Raw genomic sequence first — 19673 nt, 5'->3', positions numbered from 1 at the left:
ATTAAATATAAATAATATTAAATTTTTGTTGGTGTTTGTTTCTAACCAAATAGAAACAGGGTTGTGGGGAAGGTGTGAGAGAAAAGTAAGTTTTTATAGAGAAATCTAAATACGTTCTTTCTATATTAAATCAAACAGATTTTATTAAAATTATTTTCAAATTTTAATTTAAAGAAAAATAATTTTTGAGTTTAAGGGCGATTTTTGTAAAATTATGAATGGGTTTTATAATTGCATTAGTTTTATTACAAATTAACATATTGTAAGCTTTCCGTAAAAGTTTTCAGAAATGCTTTAGCTATAATACAAAAAAAGTCATAGCTAATTTTTCAACACAACCTATGAATTAATATTAATCATACGCCATGATTGCCATTTTTAGAAAATTTACTGTAAATTCCACAATTTTTATTAGATTTTTGAAATTAAAGCCTCGTTTTAGTGAGAAATAAAAGCACTACAATAATTTGTAAAAACTTTATTAATGAATTAAAAAAGTTCCTTAAAAAAGTTGCATCAAAATGAAAAATAACAAAATAAAAATTATGGCTTGTTAAAGAACACGCAACAGATTGGATTTTCAAATATTTTAGAAACTTTAGAACACATTATAAAACCTTTTTAAATTAAAAATTGTTTGAATAACATTAAGCCAGAGTATTAACTAATCGAAAAGTCCAACATATGAATCCACAGATTTTATCGAGTTGTTCCTCTATTGAAAACAACTGAAAGAATCGAAATACGTTCTGTCTACATTTAGATAAAGAGATTTTATTAAAATCATCATCAAAACATAATTTTTAGAAAATTTATTTTTTATTTTTTTTTTACTTTTAGGTTTGTCAGTGATTTTTCTAAAATAATAAGTATGAATTATAATTGCAATGTTTTTTGTCAATATTGACAGTTTATTAGCTTTTATTAAAAGTTTTCGGAATTCCTCTAAATGTTACCCAAACGAAGTTATAGACAATTCTTCAACACAACCTATAAATTAATATTAATCATACGCTGTGTTTGACCTTTTAATAAAATGAGCTGTAATCGATTTTGAAGCTGTTTTTAGTGAAAAATAAATCCACTACAATAATTTATTAGAAAATATTGATAGATCTAAAATAGTTTTCCATAAAATAATCATCACAATGAAAAAAAAATATATTCTAATTTCAATAATATTCAACAGATTTTTAAAATTAAATGCTCATTTTGGGAGAAATACATGCAGTACAAAAATGTATATACAAATTGTAATAAAGTAAGTAAAGAAAAATTAAAAAAATTTTAGTTTTTCATGTTTGATGGGATTTCTCAAAAAATTTTAATAAGACTGTTTATTATTACATTATTATTAAAAATTTACAACTTATTAGCTTTTATTAGCAGTTTTCAGAAATGTTCTATCTGTTATACAAATGAATTTATAGGCAATTGTTTAACACAACCTATGAATTAATATTAATCATACGCTGTGTGTGCCCCTTTTATAAAATTTACTGTAGTTTCTGTAATTTTTAATATATTTTTAAAATTAAAGGCTTATTTTAATTAGCCATAAATGCACTACAAAACCATAGATAAACATTTTTAAAGTTTTAGAAAAATTCCCTAAAAAAAGTGATATTAAAATGAAAAATAAGAAAATAAAATGTTGCTCCTTAAAGAAAAAGCTAAAAAACCAAATGTTTAGCAAGTAACAACTTAAATAATAATTCAGTACTTTCTTAGCTTTCAGTAGCAGTTTTTATAAATGTTATAACTGTTATACACAAGTAGTTATAGGCAATTTTGTAACACAACCTATGAATTAATATTAATCATACGTTATGATTGTCTTACTTTAGAAAATGTTCCATAATTTCAACAATTTTCAATGACTTTTTATAATTAAAATCTCATTTTAATGGGTAATAAATGCACTACAACAATTTTTATAAAAATTTCAGAAAAGTTTCCTAAAAAAATAACATCAAAAATTTTTTCTCCATTTTTAATGAATGTTAAAATAAAGAATGCTATAGATTTGTTATAGAAATTAAAAAATAAAATGTTTAGTAAGCAAGAAACTTTAGACTTCGTTGTAAGACTTTTTTAAAATTTACTATGGTTTGAAAAGTGCCAGAGTTCTAACTAATCGAGGTGTCCCATATAATTTTACATATAAATTTTCTCAGATTTATGAAGATTTTCCTTTTGTTAAAAACAAATGATTCATTCTACATTCATTCTACATTCAAACGAAGACATTTTATAAAAACACAATTTTTAGAAATATTTTTTTTTAGATTTCACTTCAACGTTTGGTAACGATTTCGGAATTATTTCGAGAGGTTAATATAATTGCAGTCTTTATATTAATGATTGACAAATTATTAGCCGTCAGTATCAGTTTTTAGAAATGTTATACTTCTTATTTAAAAAAAAGTTATAGGCAATTGTTTAACACAACCTATGAATTAATATTAATCATACGCTGTGTTTGCCCTTTTTAGAAAATATACTGTAATTTCAACAATTTTCAATGGATTTTTGTAATTAAAGTCTCATTTTATTGACAAATAAATGCAAAACAAATATTTGTATTCAAATTTTAATGAATTTAAAAAAATCGCTTAAAAAATTGACATTGAAATGAAAAATTAAAAAATGTAAAAATTAAGTTAATTAATAAAAACGCTAAAAAATCAAAATGTTTAGTGAACTGAAATATGAAAACTTGAGTAACAATTCATCATATTATTAGCATTCAAAAGTAGTTTTCATAAATGTCCTAATTATTATACAAAGGAAGTTATGGGCAATTTTTAACACAACCTATGAATTAATATTAATCATACGCTGTGTTGGCTCTTTCTAGAAAATGTACTGTAATTTGCACAATTTTTAATAGATTTTTAAAACTAAAGTTTCATTTTACCCACAAATAAATGCACTACAATAATTTATATACAAATTTTCTTTAGGTTTATTTATCAGCCCCATATTTTCACTCAAAATGTGACATTGTTGGTGTATTTTCCAACTCCCTTTTTGACATTTTTGGACAACTATGCTCATTTAAGTGTTTGTTTGTTTTTTCCTGATTTTATTTTAAATTTTTTTCCCCCATTTTATTACAGTTTTTGTTTTATTGTTTTGTTTTCGGGTGAGGTTTTTTGTTTACAGTGCTGTGTGATGTCAAGCTAATAGTTTATTTTAAATGCAAACAGAACCGAACAACAAAAACTAACAAGAAGAAAATGCAAATGCATTTTTGATGTTTTGTTGCGGTTTATTATTGCTGCTGCTGCTGCTGCTTAAACTGTAACGCTGTAGTTGTTGTGGTTATAAAAACAAATAAATTTCCGGATTTTATGAAAATTCAAAATGTCCTTGTGCTGCTAGCTTGCTATTGCTGTTGCCTTTGTAAAATTTAGTGTCATTCCTTGTTGCGCCTTTAAGCTTATCTTGCTTCATCTTGTAGCCTTTGTAGTAGTTGTTGTTTCAGTGGGATTTTATATTCCCTGTTGGTTTTTTTTATTTAAGCAAAAGCAAATTGTATTCTTAGCTGTTTAGCTATAATAGCAGTAATAATACTGACTTTTATACTCAGCTCAGCAAAAACTCAGACACACACTGCTTTTAGTTACAGTTTCAGTATTTTCTGTGTTTAGTAGTTTGTTTTTTGTTTTTGTTTTCTTAGATTTTGTTAGTCAACTGGCGGAAAACTACTTAGTTATAGTTGCTTTCTTCCGCTACACTGCCAAGTAAATTTAGTTAGTCTGTTGTTGTTTAACTGTAGAGATTTTATGATTTTTTTTCTTTTGGTTCTTTTTTATAAGTAAATATTTTATCACAAGGAATAAGCTTGATTTTAGAACAATAATTTTTGAGACTGTGAGTATTATTTATGCAAAGAGTTTGAGCTAAACTATTTTTAAATTCAAAACTAAATTGTTGTGCTTTTAACATGAGTAAGTTTATTTAGTTGGTTATCATTTTCAGTTTTTGTAATGTCTTAAAGTTTACTACAAAGCAATTTATTAAAATAACCTCTAAATTCATATTAATCATACGCTCCGAAATCTTTTTTAAAGAAAATGTGTCGTAAATCTAATTTCCAATAGATTTTAATGTCAAACTAAATGCACTAGGAAACAAATTTTTTATTATTTTTTTTTTCTTAATTTTTTTGCAAAAAATTTCTTCCATATTGCGAATGGTTTTTATACTTGCAGTATTTTTATTAAAAACCTATAAATAATTAGCTTTCAGTAGCAGCTTTCAGAAATGTTCTATCTTCTATACAAACAAAGTTATAGGCAATTGTTTAACACAACCTTAGAATTAATATTACTCATACGCCCTGTTTGACCTTTTTACAGAAAATTGTAAATTCCACAATTTTCAATAGATTTTTATAATTAAGGGCTCATTTCAAAGAGAAATAAAGCCACTACAATAATTTGTAGAAAAATCAACATCAAAACATAATTTAAAGAAAAATATTTTTTTTTAAATTTTTTTCTTTAAAGTGTGGTGGCGATTTCCGCAGTATTTCGCTGGCTCTTATAATTGCAGTGTGTTTGTTAAACATTAACAAATAATTAACTTTGAGTAGCAGTTTTCAGAAGTGTTGCAATTATTATGCAATCAAAGTTGTAGGCAATTGTTGAACAAAACCTATGAATTAATATTAATCATACGCTGTGTTTTCCCTTTTTAGAAAAATTAATGTAATTTCCACAATTTTCAATAGATTTTTATAATTAAGGGCTCATTTCAAAGAGAAATAAAAGTACTATAATAATATTTTTTTTAGTTAAATGATTGGTGGCGATTCTTGTAGTAATTCGAGTGGTTCTTACAGTTCCAGTGTTTTTGTTAAACATTAACAATTAATCAGCTTTCAGTAGAAGTTTTCAGAAATGTTCTATCTTCTATACAAACAAAGTTGTAGGCAATTGTTGAACACAACCTATGAATTAATATTAATCATACGCCATGTTTGCCCTTTTTAGAAAATTTACTGTAATTTCCTTAATTTTCAATAGATTTTTATAATTAAGGGCTCATTTCAAAGAGAAATAAAAGCACTATAATAATTTGTAGAAAAATCAACATCAAAACATAATTTAAAGAAAAATATTTTTTTAAAATTTTTTGTTCTTCAAAGTTTGCTAGTGATTTCTGCATTAATTCGAGTGACTCTTATAATTGCAGTCTGTTTCTTAAGCATTAACGAATAATTAACTTTCTGTAGCAGTTTTCAGAAGTGTTCCAATTATTATGCAATCAAAGTTATAGGCAATTGTTTAACACAACCTATGAATTAATATTAATCATACGCTGTGTTTTCCCTTTTTAGAAAAATTACTGTAATTTCAACAATTTTCAATAGATTTTTATAATTAAGGGATCATTTCAAAGAAAAATAGAAGCACTATAATAATTTGTACAAACATATTTGAAAATTTAGAAAAGTACCTTAAAAAATTTACATCAAAGTGAAAAAATAAAAAAAATAAAAATTTTTTTATTTAAGAAATCGCTATAAAAAAATCAAACTTTTTGTAAGTTAAAACTTTATAACTTGAATAACAATTCACCACATTATTAGCTTTCAATAGCAGTTTTCAGACATGTTTAAGTTGGTATACAAACAAAGTTATACGCAATTATTTAATATAACCTATGAATTAATATTAATCATACGCCATGTTTTCCCTTTTTAGAAAAATAACTGTAGTTTCTAAAATTTTCAATATATTTTTATAATTAAAAGCTCATTTCAAAGAGAAATAAAAGCACTACAATAATTTGTAGAAGTAAGATTTAGAAAATTCCCATAAAAAAGTGACATCAAATTGGAAAAAATAAAAATTTTCTTGCTTAAGAAAACGCAAAAATAAATAAAACGTTTTCTAAATTAAAACTTGATAATTTGAACCATTATTAACCACATTATTAGCTTTTAGCAGCAGTTTTCAGATATGTTTAAATTATTATACAAACGAAGTTATAGGCAATTATTTAACACAGTCTTTGAATTAATATTAATTATACGCATTGTTTGTAATGTTCTGTAAAATCAAAAAATTTCAATGGATTATTATAATTTAAATGTTATTTTATTGATAACTAAATGCACTACAAAAATGTACATATATGTAAATTTTAAACAAATTTGGAAAAGTCCCTTAAAAAAATGCATATAAAAAAAATTTAAAAATAATATTTTTTTTTCCTTAAAGAAAATGCTGAAAAAAAACAAAATGTTGAGTAAGTTAACAAACTACGACTTGAATAACAATTTATCACATTATTAGCTTTCAATGACAGTTTTTAGAAATGTTATAATCATTATACAAACAATGTTATAGCCAATTTCTTAAAACCAGCTTGAATTAATATTAATCATACGTTATGTGTGCCATTTTTTAAATGTACTATAACTTCGTCCATTTTTAATATATTTTTACAACTAAGGGTTCATTGTATTGAGCAATAAAAGCACTACAACAATTGCCATAAACATTTGTTTAAAATTTCTAAGTTTTTTCCTAACAAATATTTATATTTTGCAAATATTTTTTTTTTTTTCAAAAACCATTTAACTACTTTATCAAATCTCTATTACCATAAATGACACTTTAAAAACTAAAATCTACTCATGACAACAGCAACGGAAAAAAATAAAAAAAAAACACAAAAAATAGAACTAAAAAAAATATTTTCTATTTGATGGGAAAACTGATACTTTACTGCTTTAAATAAAACATTCAACAATAACAACTAACAGCAATATAGCCAATAATGTAGAGAGAGGTAGTGTGGAGAGAGGAGAGGCGGCTAAAGAGAAGTCCCAAAAATGAACGAAAAGGAGTTGATAACATATGGATTCATTGTAAATTCTACAATTCCCTTAGAATACAATAATGCCAATGGAAAAAACTACACAAATAAATCTCTACATGTGTATAAGTATTTATGCATATGCTCTCTTGTGTGTGTGTGTGTGTTTGTGTATCTATGTGTTTGAATCATAACCCAAAAATTCATATGATGTTATGATAGACTACTACAAATACAATACAATTGCCTGCAGCAGCAATATTCACAGTTCTGTATGTATGCAGCCATATTTACGCGTTGAAATCTCATTCCCTGAGAGCTATATGCTGATGCTGATGACGATGATAAAAATAAAAAGCGATAAAATACATTTCTACAAGTATCAGCTGCTCTAAAAAATGTACTTTTTTTGCCTTCAACTTTTCACTGTTGAAGTAGGTATGTGTGTAGTGCTGTAGCACTTCGTTTATATGTTAAAAAAAAATATATAAGAAAAATACTAGCAATATCACATAATAAAAAAAAGTAGAAAATTCACAAACAGCAACAATCTATACAACATATAAAATATTTAACATAACTGTAACTGTGACAAAAAAAAACGAATAGTACCCATCGTTTACAGTAAGAAACAATAAAAATAATGGCTTCATTGAGAACTAAAATCAGCCTTTAAGTAAAAAAAATTTACTGAAATTTATGGAAATTAAACAATAGTTTCTGAAAAGGGCAAACACAGCGTATGATTAATATTAATTCAAAAGTTGTATTAGAAAATTGGCCATAACTTTGTTTGTATAGCAGTTAGAAGATTTCTCAAAACTGCTTTAGAATCAAAATAATATGATGAATTATTATTCAATATATTGTTATAAGATCTAACCTACTAAACATTATTTTTCAGCATTTGCTTTAAGGAACAAAATTTTAAATTTTTTTTATTTTTCATTTTGATGTCAGTTTTAAGAGACTTTTCCAAATCTTTTAAAATATTTATACAAATTATTGTAGTGCATTTATTTCTCACTTAATTCAGCTCTTAATTATAAAAATCGATTGAAAATTGTTGAAATTACAAAACATTTTCTAAAAAGGGAAACAGAGCGTATGATTAATATTAATTCAAATGTTGTGTTACAAAATTGACTACAACTTCGTTTATATAATAACTAGAAAATTTCTAAAAACTGCTACTGAAAGCCAATACTTTGGCAATTTTTACTAAATTAATTGCAATTATAGATCGCTCTCTTAATATCAAAGAAATCTTTATCAAACATTAAAAAAAAATAATTTATTTTTTTTTTTATTTTTTTAAATGAGTTTTAATATTTTCAGCCTTTAACCACACAGTGTATGGTTAATATTAATTAAAAACACAGCGTATGATTAATATTAATTCAAATGTTGTGTTACAAACTTGCCTATAACTTCGTTTATATAATAACTAGAAAATTTCTAAAAACTGCTACTGAAAGCCAATACTTTGGCAATTTTTACTAAATATATTGCAATTATAGATCGCCCTCTTAATATCAGAGAAATCTTTATCAAACATTAAAAAAAATATATATTTTTTTTAGTTTTTTAAATGAGTTTTAATATTTTCCGCTCTCTTCATTTAGTACAAAAATCAGCCTTTAATTATAAAAATCTATTAAAATTTATGAAATTTACACAATAGTTTCTAAAAATTACAAAGAGAGCGTATGATTAATATTAATTCGTAAGTTATGTTAGAAAATTGGCTATAAGTTCGTTTGTATAAAATCTATCTTTAAGGAACAAAATTTTTACTTTTTATTTTTTCTTTTGATGTCACTTTATAAGAGACTTTTCCAAATCTTTTAAAATGTTTAGACAAATTATTATAGTACATTTATTTCCAACTAAATTGAGCTTTTAATTATAAAAATCTATTGAAAATTGTTGAAATTACGGTATATTTTCTAAAATGGGCAAACACAGCGTATGATTAATATTAATTCATTGGTTGTGTTACAAAATTGCCTATAACATATTTTAAATAACAAGTACTTCACTTTTAATACTGATACTGAAAGCTAATAATTTGTCAATCTTTAATATAAAGACTACAATTATAATACCCTCTCTAGATACTGTAGAATCATCACTAAAAGTTGAACTAAAATCTAAAAAAAAAAATATTTTTCTAAAAATTATGTTTTGATATCGTTTTTTATAATTTAACGTAGAATGAACCAATCTCGACTATTCAAGAAAAGGAAAAACTTGATAAAATCTAAAAAAATTCATATGAAAAATTTAATTTTTTCCATTTTGATCTTACTTTTTTAGGAAAGTTTTCTGAAACTTTTAAAATGTTTATAAAAATTGTTGTAGTACATTTCTTTCTTACTATAATGAGCTTTTAATTATAAAAAACTATTGAAAATTGTTGAAATTACAGTATATTTTCTAAAAATGGCAAACACAGCGTATGATTAATATTAATTCATTGATTGTGTTACAAAATTGCATATAACTTATTTTAAATATCAAGTACTACACTTTTAAAACCTGATACTGAAATCTAATAATTTGTCAATCTTTAATATAAAGACAATTATAATACCCTCTCGAGATACTGTAGAAATCATCACTAAAAGTTGAAATAAAATCTAAAAAAAAAATATTTTTCTAAAAATTATGTTTTGATATCGTTTTTTATAATTTAATGTAGAACGAACCAATCTCGACTATTGAAGAAAAGGAAAAACTTGATAAAATCTAAAAAAAAAACATACGAAAAATTAAATTTTTTCCATTTTGATGTTACTTTTTTAGAAAGTTTTCTGAAACTTTCAAAATGTTTATAAAAATAGTTTTAGTGCATTTCTTTCTTACTATAATAAGCTTTTAATTATAAAAATCTATTAAAAATTGTTGAAATTACAGTACATTTTCTAAAAAGGGCAAACACAGCGTATGATTAATATTAATTCGTAGGTTGTGTTACAAAATTGCCTATAACTTTTTTTAAATAACAATTATAACATTTCTGAAAACTGATACTGAAAGCTAATAATTTGCCAATCTTTAATAAAAAGGCTGCAATTATAATAGCCTCTCAAAATAATTCAGAAATCGTCAGCAAACTTTGAAATAAAATCTAAAAAAAATCTATATGGATTTTTATAAAATATCTTTGATTGAATGTAGAATGAACATATCTCGACTATTCATTTGTTTTTAATAAAGAAAAAAATTGATATAATCTGAGGAAATTCATATGTTAAATTTAATGCGTCATCCGTTTAGTTAACACTCTGTCATAATGGCATTATTCACACAATATTAAATTTTAAAAAGGTCTTAGAAGTTATTTGCTTACTAAAACTTTTCTTTTTTAATTTATATAACAAATATGTATATTAATTTCTTTAAGATACAACATTGCATTCAAAATGGAGAAATTGATTTGATGTTACTTTTTAAGAAACTTTTCTTTTATAATTTTAATAAAAAATTTTGTAGTGCATTTATTACCCACTAAAATGAGCCTTTAATTATAAAAATCTATTGAAAATTGTAAAAATTACAGTATATTTTCTAAAAAGAGGAAACACATCGTATGATTAATATTATTTCGTAAGTTGTGTTAAAAAATTGCCTATAACTTTGGTTATATAACAATGAGAAGATATCTGAAAACTGTTACTGAAAGTGTACTATGGTGAAAGTGAAATTCAAGTTCTAATTTTCTAAACATTTTCCTTATTAGAGAATTTTTATTAAAGAAAAACTATTTTTTTAATTTTTCATTTTGATGTCATTTTTTTAAGGGATATAGAAAATATTTCAAAAATATTTCTACAAATTATTGTAGTGGTTTTATTTTGCTCTGAAATGAGCCCTTAATTGATAAAATCTGTTGAAAATTGTTGAAATTACAGTAAATTTTCCAAAAATGGCAAACACAGCGTATGATTAATATTAATTCAAAGGTTATATTAAACAATTGCCTATAACTTTGGTTGTATAATAACTAGAAGATTTCTAAAAACTGCTAATGAAAGCCAATAATTCGGCAATTTTGACTAAATATATTGTAATAATAGAACTCTCTCTTAATATCAAAGAAATCATTATTAAACATTAAGAAAAATTTTTATTTATTTTTTTAAAATTTTTTTTTTTTAATGAGTTTAAATATTTTCCGTAAAATATTTGTTCTTAAATTGACCGCCTAATAATTTTAAGAACATTTATCTTTAGCTCTCTCCTAGTTCAATTGAACCGGTTATTATGAAAATTGAAGTCTTGTATGTCTTTACACTTTCATGTCTCTTTTTGGCAGAAGTTTTTTAAATGTATTCAAATATTTATGTAGATTATTATAGTACATTTATTTCTCAATAAAATAAGATTTTATATGTTCAAATAGTTGACAAACTGTTAAAATTACAGCACATTTTCTAACAATGTTGGCAAAGCGTATGATTAATATTAATTCAAAAAATGTGTTAAAGAATTGCTTTTACAAATTTGTATAGAAATTATTGTAGTACATTTAATTCTCACTAAAATAAGCTTTTAATTATAAAAATCGATTGAAAACTAACGAAATTACAGACCATTTCATAAAAAAGGAAGCACGGCGTATGATTAATATTAATTCAGAGTTTGTATTAAACAATTGCGTATAACTTTGTTTGTACAAATGTTAAAAGAATTCTAAAACCTAATTCTGAGAGCTAATAATATGGTTATTGCTAATAAAAAGACTGGAATAATACAACCCACCAGCAGTACTTCAGAAATCGCAAGCAAAGAATGAAGTAAAAAATAAAAAAACTAATGATTGAATGACCATTTCTTTCTTTTAATGTAGGGAAAAACTTTATTAATTTTTAAATAAAATTTCTTAGCATTTTTTTTTTTCAAAGTGAATTTTATTATACAAAAAAGTTTTGGTCAATTTTAAAATTGTATTTTTCAAGAAATATTAAATTTCACTTGAAGACAATTTAGTTTTCTCAAAATTTGTTCTATTATTTCTTTTTAGTTTCAATACTTTTGTTTGCTACTGTTTTCATAAAGGATTTTATTTGAAAATTGTTATGTTTCTGCTTTATTTTCGCCCAATAGAGAAACTATGTGTGTGAAATGAATAGTACTTATTATTCAGTAACAAAAAAAAAGGGGTTTTAACAATTCGTTTAAAAAATATTTTCCCATGTTTTTTGCCATTTTGTTTAGAACTATGATAAAGTTGTTAATAAATAGTTCATTTTTTTAACTATTCTATTCTGTTTGATTATGAATTATTAAGAGGAAATGTGTTGGCAAATAAATTTGACATGAAAACTAATACAGAAAAAGGAAAACCTAAGTAAAAATGCACAAACGATTTTTTGTGTAAAAACATTTCTGAAAAATTCTTTATATTTTGTGTTCCAAATAACAATTTATTTAATAGAATTAAGAATAATGTTATTACCAAATAAATACCTGCTTTATTAGCTATCTTTAACAGTTTTTAAATTTAAAATAGCTTTTAAAACAACAAACTTACACACAATTTGCCCAGACAACCCCCTAATTAATAATAATCATACGCCCTGTTATCCCAAATTTAAAATTGTTGCTATATTGCGCCTCTAATTTAAATTCCTCTTATTTAAATTAAATTTTAATTAAAAACTTACCTCTTTGTAAACAGTAAAACCATCTATAATGGCCAATAGCAATAAACAGAAGGCCGATGAGGCTTGTATAATAGATTCCAGGGCCATAATTGAATCATAATAAACAATTTCCGCCAATTCATAAATACGTAAAATGAAAATTAACACCGACAATGTGCTGCTGACATATAAAAATTCTAGGAAAATGAAAAAAGAACACAAAAATTTAATAAAAAAAAGAAATATTTTCATTTTGATTTCACTCACCTAAAGATTTTTTTGTTTCCACCAAACGATGATACCAAATTAACATGATGGTTAAAATCAAAGCGGCCAAGGCATTGGCCAGTGAGGCAAAACCAATAACAACTACAATATGATCCGGTTCGGTGTCTATAAATGTCTGCTGCTGCTGTTGTGGCAAATTACTTTCACTTCCGTTTCCTTGCTGGTAATTGTTTTCATATCCGTTGTTAGCACTGTTACCACCTATTCCTGCATCATTTATATTGCTGGGCAGCGGCAGCAATGCCTTGGCCAATTCTATTGTATTAATGGCGAATAATAAAAGAGCCACGGCTGCCCTTAAATTATGAAATGTTAACAAAGCTTTATGGCACCTGCAAAAATACAAAAAAATAAACATGAAAAATACTGCATTTAAAAAACAAATTTGTTTATGTTTATTTCATTAAAACTAAAGTTTTGTAAAACATTAAAAGCAAGAGTTTTGCAAAAATAAAAAAAAATTACCCAACAAATTAACTTTAATTAATTGTTATGGCTGCTCTAGCTTTTAGTCTAACTCCCACTCAAGTGCTCCCACTACAAGTTATGAGTTTGTTGTGTAAAAGTTTAAGCCTGTTAGTAGACATGTAATCGTTGCTAAAGAGTTGAAAATTATGTATTTTATTATTATTATCGTTCGTTCTTAAGTTACCATCTGGGAAAACATAATTTCTAGGCAATTATGCAGTATTATATTGCAAGTGCATGTGCAAAATGGCATACTTCATCATATATTTATATAAAAGCATAATTTATACAGGATATCCTCCTTAAAGCATGTATATGAAATTAGATTATCTTTATGTTTAGACAAAGTGTTAATGGGGTTTCTTAATATAAATAGCTTAAATCAAAAGTTTAAGGTCACTTGGCTACCTTATGTTATTAAGGTGATAAAAGCTTAAAGTGTTGGCTTTCAGAAACAAAAGAGAAATGTTAAAAATTTTAAATAGAAAAAAAGTTATTTAAGTTCTCTTGAAAATACCAAGAATTAATATTAATCATACGCCTTGTAAGTAAAAAAATATAATATGACATTAAAGTGAAAATGTATGATAAATTCTCAGGAAAATTTACTAGAAATAGCTAATTCTAGAGAAATTTATTGGGATTTGCAATAGATGCAGTATATTTTGAACTCTGTTTATGTTTTTAATAACTTATATGTCATTTTGAAGGCTGCATATCTGTCATTATGCCCTTCACCAAGAGTTGCCAGTGGTATATAAAAGTTTGTAATTTCAAAATTTTTCATTTGCGACCCCATATATATTCTGGATCGTTATAAATAGCCATGCCCGTCTGTCCAGCTGTCCGTCTGTATGTTGAAATCAACTTTCCGGAGCCCCCAAAAAACTTGCAATCATGATTGATACATCAATATATCGGATATTCTACCGGTTCGGTTGCTATTTAAAATCGAGAAAATCGGACCACAAATGGCCGAGATATAAAGAAGCTCGATTTCAGGCCTATTTTAGATCTATATCAGGATTACTAAGTCATTAATATGACAATATGGATATCTAATGATAGATATTTCAAAGTCCATTGCAACGATGTATATAAGGCTATAGCAAGTTGGACCTACAATGGGTCAAAATCGGGAAAAATATTTTTTAGCCCGAATTTTTTCAACGAAAAAAATTGGTTTGTCATAAATTAATTTTTTCATTAATAAATTTAAAAAAAATTTAAAATACAATTTCGAAAAAAAAAAATTTCAAAACGGAAAATTGGGTACCATACGAGTTGAGCTGATAAACTTTAAAGGACGGTTTTGTATGTCTCAAATGCTGCTTGAATACCTGGATCTGGATTACCAAGTCATTAATATAGACAATATGGATATCTAATGATAGATATTTCAAAATCCACAGCAACGATGTATATAAAGCTATAGTAAGTTGGACCTACAATGCGTCAAAATCGGGAAAAATATTTTTTAACCCGAATTTTTGCACCAAAAATTTTTTTGTCATAAGTTTTTTTTTTACTAATAAATTAAAAACAATAAAAAAATTTTGAAAAACAATTTTGAAAAAAAAATTATTTTTAAATTTAGTTCACCTTTAAATATTTAAAAATAGTTGACCGCCCGGCTTCGACCGGTAGCTATTTACTAATGTTAAGTCTTCAAGTATCTCCAACCCACATACACCTGCCTGTTCTTATTTATTTGCAAATAAAATATCTAAATTTGTACTGCATACTTTAGGGAGCTTTTTTATTACAGTTGACTGGACTCACAAAAAAAAGAATTTCCGAGTTTTACCCGGAATTTTTTTCTTTACAAACCATCTCCTGAAAATTTCGAATCGAATAAAAAAAAATCAGCCAAATCACTCCAGCCGTTCTCACGAGATGACGTTACATACATGGACCATTTCCTTTTTATATATATAGATATAGATTTGTATTTTAAAATATAATTTGGTAAAGGTTATATAAGATTCGGCACAGCCGAATATAGCTCTTTTACTTGTTTTACTTCGAAAATGTCTAATTTTCTACCAACAAATCGTCATATGCGGGAAGTTTTGCTTTAATTTGAAAAAAACTACCGCTTGCTCAATAAAGCTTATAGTGAATGTGTTCCATCGGTTTCAATGTGCTAGAGATTGTTTGTGCGGTTCAGAAGTGGTGATTTTGACACAGAAGACAAAGATAGCCCAGGCCAGCCAAAAAAGTTTGAATACCAAGAATTTAAGGCATTACTCCATGAAGATTGTTGTAAAACTCAACAAGATCTTGCAAAATTATTGGGAGCTACTTAAGCAGCAATTTCAAAACATTTTCGAGCGGCAGAATTCATCCAGAAGCAGGGAAATTGAGTACCATACAAATTGAAGCCGAGAGACCTTAAAAGACAATTTTGCATGTCTGAAATGCTGCTTGAACCCTATAAAACAAAATAATTTTTTTTATGGGCCCCAAAAATTTGTGATCTCGGTGTCATTTTCTCAGGCTCATATCTTGCAAACAGTTCGGAATTTTGATTTACTCTCTGAGGCAAAGTTGTAGCCCTTGTCATAAATAACAAAAATTGTGAACATCAAAAAACTTCATCTTCAAGATCAAAATCGCAATAAACTTGAAAAAAATCGAAATAAATTGAAAAATAAATTTTTTTTAAAGCTGCCTAAAAGTATTCTTTAGTTTATAATAATTGAATAGTTTATGGCACAAAACACTTAATTCCTTTATAACTTATATTGACCTACCTAAACGGTGTTAAGAATCATTCCTAGGAAGTTAATATGTTCTAGAAAGTTGTTTATTAAGATCTTAGGTACATTTTTGTATTGATTGTTTCCTTAAATTTTTAACGGTTTGCTACCTATGGACCTGAGCAGGAAAAAAATCGAATGTTTTTAAAGTTTTTTGCGATTTTGATCTTCAAGATGAAGTTTTTTTGATTTTATATGTTCACAATGTTTGTTCTTTATGACAAGGGCTACAACTTTGCCTCAGAGAGTAAGTCAAAATTCCGAACTGTTTGTAAGATATGAGTCTGAGAAAATTATCACTTGCAAAAATTACAATTTTTTGGGAGCCCATAAAAAACTGCATGACTTTGGGCAAAACTAGGATACACGGTTCTTTTTTAGTGGTGTCCGTATATGGTTATTTTATTTAAAATCGAGAAAATCGGTCCACAAACGGCTGAGATATAAGGAAGAAACCAGGACAACCTCGATTTTTCAGTTATTTTTGATCTATATCTGGATTACTAAGTCATTAATATAGACAATATGGATATCTAATGATAGATATTCCAAAGAGCTTTGCAACGAATAATATATAAAACGCCATAGTAAGTTAGACCTACAATGGGTCAAAATCGGGAAAAATATTTTTTAACCCGAATTTTTTTTTCATCAAAAAATTTTTTTTTTTTCATAAAATTCACTAATAAATTAAAAAAAAAATATTAAAAAAATAAATTTTGTTTACCTAAAATATTGTTACGAAATTGTACTTGAATTCAAATATAACGATTTTAACGGCTGACTTAAAGTTGCATAATGCTATTTGAAAGCAGTGCCTCTCAAACTGTAACATATCTGTGGGCATTATTAACATTAAATAAAAGCTTTGAGTTGATCATTGATCGTAAGTATGGCAACGCTGAATGTTTGCTGCGACTCGTATATTCGAATTTGAATATTCGAGTTTTGACAGTTAAAGAACATTGTAGAAAGTTCACCAGAGATGGCGTGTATATTCGAAAGCTCTAGGTTTCGAATATACGAGCTTTGACAGTTAAAGAACAATCTAGAGTGCAGATGACAGTGTTATAAATAGTGGCAGAGGTTGTAGTCGTTAGTGAGTTTATCAGACACGCTATTCGAATAAACATCAACTGAGTGCCTTAAAGTGTGTTAAAGTGTATTTTATAAGTGAATTCGTGTACATTATAAAGTGTGTCTGTATTTCTGCGAATTTATAAACGTGTATAAAAAAACACTGAGTGACTATTTAATTCTGTTGTTGTACATTTTAAATAAATAAAGAGTTGTTACAATTTTCAAACTACTAAATGGCTTTTATTTACAATCAAAAGTATCCGGTTTATTTAAAGGAAATAAATCAACGTTTTGAAAACGTTAAAACTTTTATTTTAAAAAATAATTTGGTGAAGGGTATATAAGATTCGGCACAGCTCTCTTACTTGTTGACTTTTGATGTTTTTTTTTATTATTTTCTTGCACCTTAAAATATTTGGAAAATCTTTAAAATTCTGTCATTGTTTATAAATTGTAATTAAATGTTTCGTTTTTATATTTAGCCAAACTTTTTTTATTATTATGGTCATAAAATTTCCTTAAGCCACAAAACATCACATAAATTTTAAAGAAAAATTTCCAAAAAATTTGTTAACAAAAAACCATAACTAAAGACCAAACGTGCTTAATTACAAAACATAAAACATATTTTTTAAACAAAAAGATTAAATACTGCTCCAACAACCCTAAAGAGTTTTAAAGTAATTAAAAATAAAAAAAAAGAAATCCATAAAAATACAACAAAAAATAACAACACATTGAAATATATTTAAATATAAACAAGTGCCACATAAACTCGTTGTATAGTAACAAAAATAAATAAAAAACATATTGAGGCTATTGATAAAGTTTTGGAAGATATAGTTGCTTAAATAAAATATAAAAGAATTTAACCTACATTTTTGCCTTAAACAATGGCATATTTTTAGGGGTAATAACCGTCTGCTTTTGCAGAGAGTTCAATGTGTGAATGAGTGCTCTCTTCATATACAGAAACACAAACTCAACTGATTCTTAACAAATATCGACACATTTTTTTCGGAAGCAAAAATATAATGAATTATTCTTGCTTTATTATATCGTGCATGCTCGATACGAGTTACCATTACTACAGATAATCTCTTTGTTTCTCTTCAAAAATATACAATATATTGGTCAATATATAAAACAAAAGAGCTGTTGGATGTAAGCAAATCAACACTCAGATATATGACTATAACACTGCCACAAATAGGAGGGCTGTTTGTGGAGTTAAAGTGAACTTTAAAAGTTGTGACAATAAGGCTTGTTCAATGTAGTTATTAAATGTAAAAACTTTCTAAAATCATTAATAAAATATTGAAATTTCTCACTCCTCCCCCCTTTATACCATTAAATATTTTGAATATTTTTGCCATTTACATGTTAGTTTTATTTCCCAAAATAAACTGCAGAATTTAAAATGAATAAAACAAAAATAATAACAAACTGCAGCAGCAACAATAACAATAACACACTTCTCGTTATAACAAGAATTTACGTAAATGGTGCGAACAAAATTGTTGCCATACATTTTGGGTGCTAAAATATATTTATTACTGTTGCATATTTCCAGGCGCATTTGGGAATTTCATTTAAACTCCCAGTACCTTTTTTGTAAAGCTCGTTTTTTAGCTCTACATACATGATATATGGCTAGATTTTTTGTTTTTTTTGTTTGCCCCAATAAAACATTCACAAATAAAATCTATGAGAGAGAGCTAAAAGTGAAAAAAACAAGGTAAAAATGAAAATTGTTTAGTTTGTTAAAAAATAAAGTATTAATTACTTTTTGGGTTTTTGCTCATACACTAACTAACTCATTCATTCACTCAGTTAGTCGTTTTTTTTATTTTTTGCTTTCTCTCTAAAGGCAACATAAATAATTGATATGTTTGGCATACTTTATGGATTTTCGTATATAGTTTTTTTTTTTTAAATTTTTGTTTGCGTATTGTTTTTCTTTTCAAATGGACTTTGTTTAGTATTGTTAGAGGAAAAATTAATGGTTTAGAAAAGTTAAAGATAAACCATAAACCAAACACAAAAAACAAAGAATGGTTTAAAACAAAAAAATATAGAAAATAAGTTCACACCAGGGAAAACTATAACCTTGAAATGGTCATAAAATACGAGTAAATAAATAAATTCTTAAATGAAAAATTTGAAAAAAAAAAACTTATATAAGAAACGAATAATTGACGATAAATACAAAATTCCTTAAAAATCATTGATAAAAAAAACAAAAAAATTACTAAAAATGCTCGATAAATAGCAAATTCTTGGGAAATTTACTATAAAATAGAAAAATCTTAGGAAATTTTCGATAAATTAGCAAATTCTTGGGATATTTTCGATAAATAAGAGACAAGTAAGAGAGCTATATTCGGCAGTGCCGAATCTTATATACCCTTCATCAAATTATACTTTAAAATAAAAATTTTAAATATTTTTAAATAACAAAATTTAAAAAAATTGATTTTTAAATTCTTTTTTTCAAATTTTTTTTTTGGAATTTTTTTATGTCTGCTGGTGAAAAAAATTTATAAAAAAAAAAAAATTTTTTGGTGAAAAAAAAATTCGGGTTAAA

At 25.7% G+C, this 19673-nt stretch overlaps 1 protein-coding gene across 1 annotated transcript in view; it reads right to left on the bottom strand.

The window, feature by feature from the left end:
• Window positions 1-19673, bottom strand: part of Sur (Sulfonylurea receptor) — a 138146-nt gene that overhangs the window by 95243 nt on the left and 23230 nt on the right. Inside the window, exons 2-3 of the mRNA XM_065502075.1 lie at window positions 12756-13108; window positions 12510-12685 (exon numbers count right to left, since the gene is read on the bottom strand). Coding sequence (XP_065358147.1) covers window positions 12510-12685; window positions 12756-13108 — 529 coding nt within the window. The remainder of the gene's footprint in view (window positions 1-12509; window positions 12686-12755; window positions 13109-19673) is intronic.

The sequence above is a fragment of the Calliphora vicina genome, chromosome 2, assembly GCF_958450345.1.
Source record: "Calliphora vicina chromosome 2, idCalVici1.1, whole genome shotgun sequence".
In the NCBI taxonomy this organism is placed as follows: domain Eukaryota; kingdom Metazoa; phylum Arthropoda; class Insecta; order Diptera; family Calliphoridae; genus Calliphora; species Calliphora vicina.
Note: the sequence above shows the minus strand (reverse complement) of the source record. Positions and strands in the feature narration are given on the sequence as shown.